The sequence below is a fragment of the Mobula birostris genome, chromosome 21 (assembly GCF_030028105.1).
Source record: "Mobula birostris isolate sMobBir1 chromosome 21, sMobBir1.hap1, whole genome shotgun sequence".
NCBI lineage: Eukaryota > Metazoa > Chordata > Chondrichthyes > Myliobatiformes > Myliobatidae > Mobula > Mobula birostris.
In genome coordinates this window covers 11427860-11441357 of record NC_092390.1, presented here as the reverse complement: position 1 = coordinate 11441357, position 13498 = coordinate 11427860, and the positions used below count along the sequence as shown (strand labels likewise).

Sequence of the window (13498 nt, the reverse complement as noted above, 5' to 3'; positions counted from 1 at the left end):
CTTGGCCTGACACAGTTCTCCGTACAGCAGCTGCTTAGGCAATCGGCTGTCTGGCATTCTGACCACATGTCCAGCCCACCTGGCTTGGGCTTTTAGCAGGAGGGTGTAGACGCTGCAGAGCCCAGCTCGTTCCAGGATTTCCGTGTCGGGGACTTTGTCCTGCCACCTGATGTGGAGGAGTCTGTGGAGACAGCTCAGGTGAAAGTGGTTGAGCTGTTTGGCGTGTCTGCTGTAGACAGTCCAGGTCTCGCTGGCGTAAAGGAGGGTGGTAAGGACCACTGCACAGTAGTCCTTCAACTTGGTGGTAAGGCTGAGTCCTCTCCACTCCCAGAAGTTCTCACGGAGTCTCCCAAAGGCGGCGCTGGCTTTAGCAATCCTGTTGTTGACCTCAGCGTCTATATTCACTGCGCGAGAGAGTATGCTGCCCAGGTAGGTGAAGTTGTCGACTGCCTGGAGGTTCTGGCCCTTCACCGTGATGCGCGGCTCCTGGTATGGCTTTCCTGGGGCAGGCTGGTACATAACGTCGGTCTTTTTGGTGCTGATAGTGAGTCCGAAGTTGTCGCAGGCTTGTGAGAAGCAGTCCATTTCACGCTGCATCTCCTGCTCTGTGCTGGCGTTGAGTGCGCAGTCATCAGCAAACAAGAAGTCTCTGATGACAGTCTCTCGCACCTTTGTAACTGCCTGCAGGCGCCTAAGGTGGAACAACCTGCCGTCAGTCCTGTATCTGAGGTGGATTCCTTCTTCGTAGTTACGGAAGGCATCTGTCAGCATGGCAGAGAATACCATACTGAACAGAGTCGGGGCAAGAACGCAGCCTTGTTTGACGCCATTTGTCACTGGGAAGGCCTCCAACTCATCGCCGTCATCCAGAACTTTCACCATCATATCATCGTGGAACTGCCGGACGATTGTGAAGAACTTGCTGGGGCAGCCAAACTTCTTCATGATCTTCCACAAGCCTTCTCTGCTGACCGTATCGAAAGCCTTGGTTAGATCGACAAAGGTCACGAAGAGGTCGCTGTGTCGCTCCTGGCATTTTTCCTGGAGTTGGCGCGCAGCAAAAATCATGTCTGCGGTCCCACGTTCAGCACGGAAGCCGCACTGGCTTTCTGGGAGCAGACCTTGCTCAAGATGTTGGAGAAGGCGGTTGAGCAGGACGCGGGCCAGAATGTTCCCTGCAATGGACAAGAGGGAGATGCCTCGGTGGTTGTCGCAAGACTGGCGGTTGCCTTTCCTCTTGTAGATGCGGACTATGCTGGCATCTTTCAGCTGTTGTGGGACCTGTCCCTTTTTCCACATAGACTGGAAGAGAACAGTCAGCTTTTGCGCTCTGGCCCTCGGCCGCTCAGCAGCGCTCCACTCCATTGTACTCGACAGCCAGTACTCGGCGGCTTGCAGCCAGTGCGAGGCGGCGGCGGGCGGAGGGGGCGAGGCCCGAGGCCTGGAGCTGGCCTGCCGCTCGTCACGACCGCCACCGCCTGCCCAGTGTTTGATTATCACATGTATCATGACAGAGTGCAAAGCTTGTCATGTGTACTGATCATACGGACCAAGAAGTTACACAGTGCGTTGAGGTACAACAAGGTAAAACAATAATTATGCAGATTAAAGCTACAGAAAAAAGTGCAGTGGAGTAAAAAATAAAGTGCAAGATCATAATAAGGTAGATTGTGAGGTCTTATCACAGGAGGTCTGTACAAGAGTCTGCTAACAGTGGAAGAGAAGTTGTCTTTGAGCCTAGTGGCAAGTGCTCTCAGACTTAAACATCTTCTGCCCAGTGGGAGAGGTCATGAGAGAGAACGCCCAGGTTGGCTGGGGTCTTTGATTATGCTGGCTGCTTTGCTGAGACAGCTGTAGTATAGACCAGGGGTTTCCCAGCTTTTTTTGGGTCATGGACCCCTACCATTAACTAGGGGTTCCCCAGACTGGGAACCCCTAATATAGACTATGAAGGGGAGGCTGGTTTCTATGACGCTCTGAGCTGCGTCCATAATTCTCTGCAGTCTCTTACAGTCACAGGCAGAGCAGTTGCTATACCAAGCTGTTATTCATCTCCATAGGATGTTTATTCACATGCATCAATAGAAATTTGTAACAGTTGACGTGCCAAATTTCTTCAGCCTCTGGAAGAGGTAGAAGAACTGGTGAGCTTCCTTGGCCGAGACATAAACATGGTTAGACCAGGACAGGCTATTAGCAATGTTCGTTCCAAGGAACTTGAAGTTCTCAAGCCTCTCAACCTCACTGTTGATGTAGACAGGAAAACATGCACCACCCCCCCCCCCACCTTCCTGAAATCAATCAGCAGCTCGTCCACAGTTCGTGTCAACGGAACCAACAATGAACAAGTATTCACTCCACAGGTCAATCAACAGTGAGTCAGATTCAGATTAGTTTATTACCACATTCACCAGGGTGCAATGAAATTCCTTGTTCTCAGGAAGCTTACAGAGTAAACAGTGTACACGGAGGTAATAAACAAGGTCAAATGCAAAACAACAGAATGGTGCAAAGTGCAGTAATAGAAGACGTTGCAGGGACTCTTTAATTTCATCAGGCAGAATTCACCCAGACTGCTACGTGTTACGTTTTGGGGGTGGGGGGTGGGGTTTTTATATTTACACATACACACACACACACACACACACATATAATGTCGCCATTTCTTGGCTGGGGCAATAAAGTGTATGTTAGCAATGTCAAAGCTCCTACAGAGTAGAATTAAGATTTCCAGGACATGCCAGCACCAACAGGAAGGGCCACGAAAGAGGTGACTGGTTCAGGTCTGATTATGGTGGGGAAGAAACTGCTCCTTAGTCTGGATACCCAGGCTTTCGAGCTCCTAGAAGTAGCAGAGAGAAAAGGGAATGGCCAGGGTGGATTCCCCAGTGGAAATTACTCTGTGAGCTGGCACAACTCAATGTTATTCACATGCACTCCTGGCTGGATCTCAATCCACTAAACTCTCCAGATGTCAGTCTATTCAAACATCTCAGCACCACTCAACTATCTGCCGTCCTAGACCATCCTCAGTGACATTCTTACGAATCTCTGCAACCTTTTCTCTGTTCAGCCCTGTCATCTGTCCCACAGGCTTTACTGTCCTTCTGGTCTCCCGTGAACCACAATTACCCACTTTTCAAATGGCAGCGGCCAAAGCCCCAAACTCTTGAAATCATTCTACAGATTTCGTCCCTCTCACTGTTGGTCACCTGCTCATATTTCTTTATTTGTTGTATTTAGAGATTCAGCACGGAAACAGGCCCTTCGGCCCAACAAGCCTGTGCTGCCCAATTATACCCATCTGACCAATTACCCGACTAACTTGTACAGCTTTGGAATGACGGAGGAAACCAAAGCTCCCAGAAGAAACCCACATGGTCACGGGTAGAAAATACAAACTCCTTACGGACAGCAGCAGGAATCGAACTCGGGTCACTGGCACTGTAAAGTGATGCGTTAATCACTAAGCTACCGTGACGTCCGTATGTGGAAGCACTAAAGATTCTATTGATGCTAGAAACCTTGAGCAACACACACAAATGCTGGAGGAACTCAGCAGGTGACAGCATCTAAGGAGAGGAATAAACAGCTAATGTTTCAGACCGAGACTTGTCGAAGAGTCTCAGACTGAAACATCGACTGTTTATTTCGCTCCATAGATGCTGCCTGACCTGCTAAGCTCCTCCAGCATTTTGCGTGCGGTGCTCCTCATATAGAGGGCTGTTTTATGATGTAAAAGCCTTTACAGTGAATATAAGTTGCTGGTGTTGTTAACTAATCGAAGCAACCCACCTTACCAAACGCTTTCCCAGTTGTGACCAGCCCTAGTTACCCAGAGAATGAACCTGGCAACACCCTATGGGGAACCAGCTGCCTGTCAACTTTGTCCTGGAGTGTTAACAAGAAATTAATCCACGGCATCCATCAGTTCCCTGTTCAACGCACTACACCACCATAACTACCCACTAACCCAACACGCACCCCTCACCTAGGTGCCCAACCATGACACACACCTAACAGCACTCCCCCCACACTGTGACCCAACTGGCAATACTAAACCCATTCACTACCAACCCTAACACTCACCATGCAGACACTACACCCATCCAGTCCCACTCGCCCCAACCCTGAGGCACCACCCCACACACCCAACCACAAGCTACACTGACATACCACCACACACTCAACAGTCCATATCCTGATACCCAAACATCAACACAGGCACTCACCACTACACATCCAACACCCAACTACCAACACCAACACCTACACCCAACAGCCAACCAATCCTATACCCCTGACCCTGCCACATCCAGTCACCCAATACTCAACGCCACACATCAACTGAAAACATAATCATACTCTCCTCTCCCCTTCCCCAGCCCTGACACTTACCATTAAAAATGATAAATGTCAACTCTTCACAAACAAGAGAAAATCTGCAGTTGCTGGAAATCCAAGCAACACACACAAAATGCCGGACGAACTCAGCAGGCCAGGCAGCATCTATGGAAAAGAGTACAGTCGACGTTTTGGGGCCGAAAAGACAGCACTCTTTTCCTTACATGCTGCCTGGCTCACTGATATCCTCCAGCATCTTGCGTGTGCTGCAAACGTAAACTCTTGATCACTATATCTATGTCATTAGTCATTCTCTCTCCCCTTTTCCCCACTGGCAGAAGACAAAAGCTTGAAAGCACATATCCCCAGGCTCAAGAACAGTGTCTACCTGTTATCAGACTCTTCAAACGGACCCTTCACACGCTAAATGATGAACTACTGATCTCACAATCTGCATTGTCGTGGCTCTTGTACCTTATTATCTTCCCTCATCTTACTTTCCCTGTAACTATTAACACTTTATTCTGCATTGTTTTGATTTCTCTTGGTACTACTTCAATGTAATTATGCATTCCAGAGAGAGACAGGATACGGTTAACACACACAAAATACTAGAGGAACTCAGCTGAGTTTTGGGATATGGTTAGCAAGTTGTCTGTGGACGGCACAGTAGAAAAGAAGTTGGCATAACGCTTTACCATGTGACTGATCCAAGTTCAATTCCACCGCAGTCTTTAAGTAGTTTGAACATTCTCTCCGTTACCATGCGTGTTTCCTCCCACAGTCCAATGGTGTTAAGGTTAGGATAAGCACGTTGTGTTATCCTAACATAACTTGTAGCTGGGTGTGTCCTCAGACTGTGTTGGTTGGTGATGCAAATGTCACATTTCATTGTTTGCATCAACGTACATGTGACAGATAAAGCTAATACTATTTAATCGTTATAGATTGATCTGTCTGAATGGCTTGCCAAACGCAAGTTTTTCCACTGTATCCCAGTACATGTGACAATAATAAACGAATTACCACCAATCTCACCTTCATCCTGAGCTCAGCCTTGTCGAAGCCCATTAACATGTTGATGATGTCGAAGCCGGAGGTTGGCTTGTTTTTCTGGTGGACTCCTCGGATCAGTGCACACAGCGTCTGCAGAAGGAGCGGGCAAAGAGGAACAGAAATGTAACCGAGAAAGAATTGGGTACTACCTATCGAATATTGAAAGGCCTGGATAAGACGGGTGTGCAGAGGATGTTTCCAATTGCGGTGAGTCTAGGATCAGAGGTCACAGCCTCAGAATACATGTTCCTTTACAACAGAAACAAGATGGAATTTCTATTGTCAGAGGGTGGTGAAAATGTACAATTCATTACCACAGAAGGCTGGGGAGGCCACATTATTGAGTATATTTAAAGTGGAGGTGATAGGTTCTTGATCAGAAAGGGTGTCAGAGATTAAGGAGAAAATGCAGGAAAATGGCGTTGAGAGGTAAAATAAATCAGTTACGATGGAATGGTGAAACAGACTCAATAAGCGAAATGGTTTCATTCTTCTCATGTCTCATGGTCTAATGATGATACAATTGGAATTGGTTCATTATTGTCCCATTTAAGATACAGTTTGATATACTTTTGTTTAGCAGTGGAATTAAACATTATGGGGAAAAGGCAGGGAGGTGGAGCCAAATCCATGGCCAGATAACCCATGATATTATAGAATGGCAGAGCAGACTCGATGGGCCAAGGGCCAATTCCTGCTCATACTTCCAGCTATCCTCCTTCCCTCTCCCTACCTTTTTATTCTGGCGTCTTTTCGAGCCCAGAAGGGTCTCAGGCCACAACGTCGACTAGTTATTCATTTCCATAGATACTGCATGACCTGATGAGTTCCTCAAGACATTGTGTGTATTGCTTTGATTCTGGCATGGTTCTAGAGGACTGGAAAACTGCAAATGTCACTCCACTCTTCAAGAAGGGAGAGAGGCAAGAAAGGACTAGAATATCAAAGCAAGGATGTAATGTTGAGACTTTATAAAGCATTGCTGAGGCCTCACTTGTAGTATTGTGAACATTTTTGGGCCCCCTATCGAAGAAAGGATGCTCTGACACTAGAGAGTGTTCAAAGGAGGTTTACGAAAATTATTCCAGGATTGAAAGGCTTGTCATATGAAGATTGTTTGATGGCTCTGGGCTTATATTCACTAGAATTCAGAAGAATGAGAGATGACCTCTTTGAATGTTGAAAGGCCTCAATATAAGTGGATGTGGACAGGATATTTCCTATGATGGGGGAGTCCAAGACCAGAGGACACAGCCTCAGAATAGAGGGGCATCCTTTCTAATGGAGATAGGGAGGAATTTCTTTAGCCACAGAGTAGCGAATCTGTGGAATGCATTGCCACAGGTGGCTGTGGAGGCCAAGTCATTGGGTACAATTAAGGCAGAGGTTGATAGATTCTTGATTAGTCTGAGCATGAAGGGATACAGGGAGAAGGCAGGAGATTGGGGCCGAGAGGGAAAATGGATCAGCCATGATGAAATGGTAGAGCAGACTTGATGGGCCAAATGGCCTAACTCTGCTTCTATATCTTATGGTCTTACTTCCTGTATCTGGAGTATTTCTGGTGATTATATTTCTTATGTTCTTATTAACCCCTGCACATCCCACCAAACCCAGAGCAGCATCACAGAGAAAGAATGAAACAACAGGGCAGTTCCATTATGGAGGGGATAAACAGCTTGGGACCTTCACCCTTCTGCAAATGGACATAAAAGATCCTATTTGACCGTTCCGAAAAAAAGCAATGGGGTTCTGGACATTTCTCCTTCAAACAGCATCCATTAATGTGGCCACTATTACACTGTCATTTGTGGGAGCTTGCTGTGTACAAGCTGACTGCCACAATTCTCTTCTTACAAGTCAAAGCTCAGCTTATTCCTCTCCACTGTCAGATTTCTGAACTGTACGTGAACACTACCCCATTGGCTGTTTTTCTGTATCATCACCAGGTGCCGTGCCCAGTTTGAGCTTTGACTGCCATGGCCCACACACTCCTGTTTCAGGTCAAGTGGATCAATTCATTGGTATTCATTTCCAGTTCTCTGGCTGCTGTTTTTCTGTTTACTACAATTTATATGTTTTGTAATTTGTAGCAACTTTTCTGTCACAAAACAACAACTTTCATGACATATGTTGGTGATGGTAAACCTGACTGACACTGAAAGTGCCATACTTCAAGGGATTTGTGAGGGTGTTAGAGATTACAGGGAGAATGGGGCTGAGATGGAAAATAATTTAGCCATGATCGAATGGCGGGGCAGACTCAATGAGCCGATTGTCCTCATTTGCTCCTATGCATTATAGAACATAGAACATAGAAAAGTACAGCACAGTACAGGCCCTTCGGCCCACAATGTTGTGCCGACCCTCAAACCCTGCCTCCCATATAAGCCCCCACCTTAAATTCCTCCATATACCTGTCTAGTAGTCTCTTAAACTTCACTAGTGTATCTGCCTCCACCACTGACTCAGGCAGTGCATTCCAGACACCAACCACTCTCTGAGTAAAAAACCTTCCTCTAATATTCCCCTTGAACTTCCCACCCCTTACCTTAAAGCCATGTCCTCTTGTACTGAGCAGCGGTGCCCTGGGGAAGAGGCGCTGGCTATCCACTCTATCTATTCCTCTTATTATCTTGTACACCTCTATCATGTCTCCTCTCATCCTCCTTCTCTCCAAAGAGTAAAGCCCTAGCTCCCTTAATCTCTGATCATAATGCATACTCTCTAAACCAGGCAGCATCCTGGTAAATCTCCTCTGTACCCTTTCCAATGCTTCCACATCCTTCCTATAGTGAGGCGACCAGAACTGGATTGTCCTATAAAGTCCTGGGAAAAAAACATGAAAAGTGCTACATAAATGCAAATCCCCTGTCATCTTTCTGTCACGTCTTTCCCTTCTTCATGGTAAGATTCACAGGGGATGGGAAAGCAGGAGAATGGCCCTGCGGCAGAGGAAGGGTGAGACACGACGCAGGCTAAATCCCACTGACCTGCAAAGCATTCACCACCTTGATCTGGTGCTCCTCGTTTAAGGATACTATACAGTGCTGGAAGAGGCTGTTAATGTTGTCCTTCAGCTTCATCAGCTCTTCGCCATCCAGCGACTCCAGTTTCGCCTCCAAGTACTCCAGGTTCACCTACAGGGTACAGGAAAAAGGTCAGCAGTCAACACTTCACACTGTATAACATATCCATTCTCCCTTCTCATACTACCATCGGGCACAAGGTAGCCTTAGGTCCCACACCACCAGGTTCAGAAACAGTTATTACCCCTCAACCATCAGGCTCCTGAACCAGTGCAGATAACTTCATTCAGCACAACTCTGAACTGATTTCACAACCAATGGACTCATTTTCAAGGAATCTACAACTCAGAATTATTTATTTATTTGAACAATTTGTCTTTTGGTTGTTTATCAGTCTTTATGTATTTGGTAAATACTATTGTATTTTATTTTTCCTATAATTATGCATAACGAAAACACGTGGCAATAGACATACTTTGACTTTAAAATTCCCCTCCACACTCCTTTTGCACTTCCCTATCTAGAATACCACATTTCACATTCTCTACAGGTCTTCTGAAGTCCCCCTAGAAGCCACCCATTTATTTAGCCTCCTTCCACAGCCCACAGACACACTTAACACCACACCTTTACGCAGGGCTCTCAGTATACTAGGTGGACTGTTAACTGTTGATCACGTATTACCAAAATGGCTTGTCTGAAGCTTTAAATTAAAATGACTTCTCGTAATGTTAACTGCTGAGCAAGGGGTTCTCTGTAACTGCAATGTTTGGGTTATACAGGGAGATAATGGAAATTGTATTCATTTGTTGGCCAATGGAAGTCATGTTCTGTTATCTTGTATATGTGTGCTGAGTTGAGGAGCGCGGGCTTTTTCGGGAGGCGAGCAGAGAGAGGACGGATGTGTGAGGATCAGACGGCAGTTCCCGGGTGGCGGACACCGGACCTCAGGGGTTCGGAGGGTGGCCGGAGTCTCGGAAGGACGTTGTGGATGGAATTGGAGGTGTGAGCTCCAACGTATTAAAATATTATGTGCACAAGACTGATAAGTTACTTATGTAACACACATAAAAGTTGCTGGTGAATGCAGCAGGCCAGGCAGCATCTCTAGGAAGAGGTGCAGTCGACGTTTCAGGACTAACTGAAGGAAGAGTGAGTAAGGGATTTGAAAGTGGGAGGGGGAGGGGGAGATCCAAAATGATAGGAGAAGACAGGAGGGGGAGGGATAGAGCCAAGAACTGGACAGGTGATTGGCTAAAGGGATACAAGAGGATCATGGGACAGGAGGTCCGGGAAGAAAGACAAGCGGGGGGGGGGGGGACCCAGAGGATGGGCAAGGGGTATATTCAGAGGGACAGAGGGAGAAAAAGGAGAGTGAGAGGAAGAATGTGTGTATAAAAATAAGTAACAGATGGGGTACGAGGGGGAGGTGGGGCATTAGCGGAAGTTAGAGAAGTCGATGTTCATGCCATCAGGTTGGAGGCTACCCAGACGGAATATAAGGTGTTGTTCCTCCAACCTGAGTGTGGCTTCATCTTTACAGTAGAGGAGGCCGTGGATAGACATGTCAGAATGGGAATGGGATGTGGAATTAAAATGTGTGGCCACTGGGAGATCCTGTTTTCTCTGGCAGACGGAGCGTAGGTGTTCAGCAAAGCGGTCTCCCAGTCTGTGTCGGGTCTCGCCAATATATAAAAGGCCACATCGGGAGCACCGGACACAGTATATCACCCCAGTCGACTCACAGGTGAAGTGTTGCCTCACCTGGAAGGACTGTTTGGGGCCCTGAATGGTGGTAAGGGAGGAAGTGTAAGGGCATGTGTAGCACTTGTTCCGCTTACACGGGTAAGTGCCAGGAGGGAGATCAGTGGGGAGGGATGGGGGGGACGAATGGACAAGGGAGTTGCGTAGGGAGCGATCCCTGCAGAATGTAGAGAGGGGGGGGGGAGGGAAAAATATGCTTAGTGGTGGGATCCCGTTGGATGTGGCGGAAGTTACGGAGAATAATATGTTGGACCCGGAGGCTGGTGGGGTGGTAGGTGAGGACCAGGGGAACCCTATTCCTAGTGGGGTGGCGGGAGGATGGAGTGAGAGCAGATGTACGTGAAATGGGGGAGATGTGTTTAAGAGCAGAGTTGATAGTGGAGGAAGGGAAGCCCCTTTCTTTAAAAAAGGAAGACATCTCCCTCGTCCTAGAATGAAAGGCCTCATCCTGAGAGCAGATGCGGCGGAGACGGAGGAATTGCGAGAAGGGGATGGCGTTTTTGCAAGAGACAGGGTGAGAAGAGGAATAGTCCAGGTAGCTGTGAGAGTCAGTAGGCTTATAGTAGACATCAGTGGATAAGCTGTCTCCAGAGACAGAGACAGAAAGATCTAGAAAGGGGAGGGAGGTGTCAGAAATGGACCAGGTAAAGAGGGCAGGGTGAAAGTTGGAGGCAAAGTTAATAAAGTCAACGAGCTCTGCATGCGTGCAGGAAGTAGCGCCAATACAGTCGTCGATGTAGCGAAGGAAAAGTGGGGGACAGATACCAGAATAGGCACGGAACATAGATTGTTCCACAAAACCAACAAAAAGGCAGGCATAGCTAGGACCCATACAGGTGCCCATAGCTACACCTTTAGTTTGGAGGAAGTGGGAGGAGCCAAAGGAGAAATTATTAAGAGTAAGGACTAATTCTGCTAGACGGAGCAGAGTGATGGTAGAGGGGAACTGATTAGGTCTGGAATCCAAGAAGGAGCATACAGCTTTGAGTCCTTACTCTTAATAATTTCTCCTTTGGCTCCTCCCACTTCCTCCAAACTAAAGGTGTAGCTATAGGCACCCGTGTGGGTCCTAGCTATGCCTGCCTTTTCGTTGGCTTTGTGAAACAATCTATGTTCCGTGCCTATTCTGGTATCTGTCCCCCACTTTTCCTTCGCTACATCGACGACTGCATTGGTGCTGCTTCCTGCACGCATGCAGAGCTCATTGACTTGATTAACTTTGCCTCCAACTTTCACCCTGCCCTCAAGTTTACCTGGTCCATTTCCGACACCTCCCTCCCCTTTCTAGATCTTTCTGTCTCTGTCTCTGGAGACAGCTTATCCACTGATGTCTAATAAGCCTACTGACTCTCACAGCTATCTCGACTATTCCTCTTCTCACCCTGTCTCTTGCAAAAACGCCATCCCCTTCTCGCAATTCCTCCGTCTTCGCCGCATCTACTCTCAGGATGAAGCCTTTCATTCTAGGACGAGGGAAATGTCTTCCTTTTTTAAAGAAAGGGGCTTCCCTTCCTCCACTATCAACTCTTCTCTTAAACGCATCTCCCCCATTTCACGTACATCTGCTCTCACTCTATCCTCCCGCCACCCCACTAGGAATAGGGTTCCGCTGGTCCTCACCTACCACCCTCCGGGTCCAACATATTATTCTCCGTAACTTCCGCCACATCCAACAGGATCCCACCACTAAGCACATCTTTCCCTCCCCCCCCTTGCATTCCGCAGGGATCGCTCCCTACACAACTCCCTTGTCCATTCGTCCCCCCCCATCCCTCCCCACTGATCTCCCTCCTGGCACTTATCCGTGTAAGCAGCACAAGTGCTACACATGCCCTTACATTTCCTCCCTTATCACCATTCAGGGCCCCAAACAGTCCTTCCAGGTGAGGCAACACTTCACCTGTGAGTCGGCTGGGGTGATATACTGCGTCCGGTGCTCCCGATGTGGCCTTCTACATATTGGCGAGACCCGACGCAGACTGGGAGACCGCTTTGCTGAACACCTACGCTCTGTCCGCCAGAGAAAGCAGGATCTCCCAGTGGCCACACATTTTAATTCCACATCCCATTCCCATTCTGACATGTCTATCCACGGCCTCCTCTACTGTAAAGATGAAGCCACACTCAGGTTGGAGGAACAACACCTTATATTCCATCTGGGTAGCCTCCAACCTGATGGCATGAACATCGACTTCTCTAACTTCCGCTAATGCCCCACCTCTCCCTCGTACCCCATCTGTTATACTTATTTTTATACACACATTCTTTCTCTCACTCTCCTTTTTCTCCCTCTGTCCCTCTGAATATACCCCTCCCCCATCGTCTGGGTTCCCCCCCCCCCCGTCTTTCTTCCCGGACCTCCTGTCCCATGATCCTCTCATATCCCTTTTGCCTATCACCTGTCCAGCTCTTGGCTCCATCCCTCCCCCTCCTGTCTTCTCCCATCATTTTGGATCTCCCCCTCCCCCTCCAACTTTCAAATTCCTTACTCACTCTTCCTTCAGTTAGTCCTGACGAAGGGTCTCGGCCTGAAACGTCGACTGCACCTCTTCCTAGAGATGCTGCCTGGCCTGCTGCGTTCACCAGCAACTTTTATGTGTGTTGCTTGAATTTCCAGCATCTGCAGAATTCCTGTTGTTTAAGTTACTTATGTGGCACCTTTTCTTGTAGTTGTTTCTATTAACCCAACAACAAAAGATTTGCTATAAAGTATAATTCTTTACTCACACTTTGTATTATCTTTCATGTTTGTGCCGTGGCTGATCATTGGGTGACTCACACCTTATCCGCACCAAAGCGATTGCACTGTTTGGCGGGGTTAACGGCTATTCACCCTAGGCAACGAGGGGTCAGTGGGGCAAAGACCCTTACATTTATATAAATATTATTTGACCTGCATAATATTGAATTACTTTTACATCTACACATGCAGCCCCTGGACTCCCCCAGGCCATAGAACATTGAATGCTCCCATCCAAGTAGTTACCAAGCCGGCTTAACCCCAAACCCCAGAGTGGGCAAGCAAACCAGCATCACGAGAAAGAACAGCCAAAATACTGCAACCAACCTTCATCAGGAAGAGTTCCTCCCAGAATCGAGGACAGTTCTTAGCTGGGTCTTCATGCTGTGACAGAAATAGCAGCATCATTTTAACCTAGATACACATAAAAATGTTCTACAAATTCCTCAGACTCTTCTGAAAGATGCTGTAGGATACAGATCCCATTGCAAATTGTTCCCCTGGTGTTAAATGCTTTTCTCTTCCCAGTTCAATTTAATTCTCTCCTTTTCCAGACCATCTTCCT

At 47.6% G+C, this 13498-nt stretch overlaps 1 protein-coding gene across 1 annotated transcript in view; it reads right to left on the bottom strand.

Moving 5' to 3' along the window:
* The window catches only part of armh3 (armadillo like helical domain containing 3), a 184026-nt gene that overhangs the window by 158202 nt on the left and 12326 nt on the right, over positions 1 to 13498 (bottom strand). The window contains exons 3-5 of the mRNA XM_072238945.1: positions 13261 to 13317; positions 8394 to 8540; positions 5383 to 5490 (exon numbers count right to left, since the gene is read on the bottom strand). Coding sequence (XP_072095046.1) covers positions 5383 to 5490; positions 8394 to 8540; positions 13261 to 13317 — 312 coding nt within the window. The remainder of the gene's footprint in view (positions 1 to 5382; positions 5491 to 8393; positions 8541 to 13260; positions 13318 to 13498) is intronic.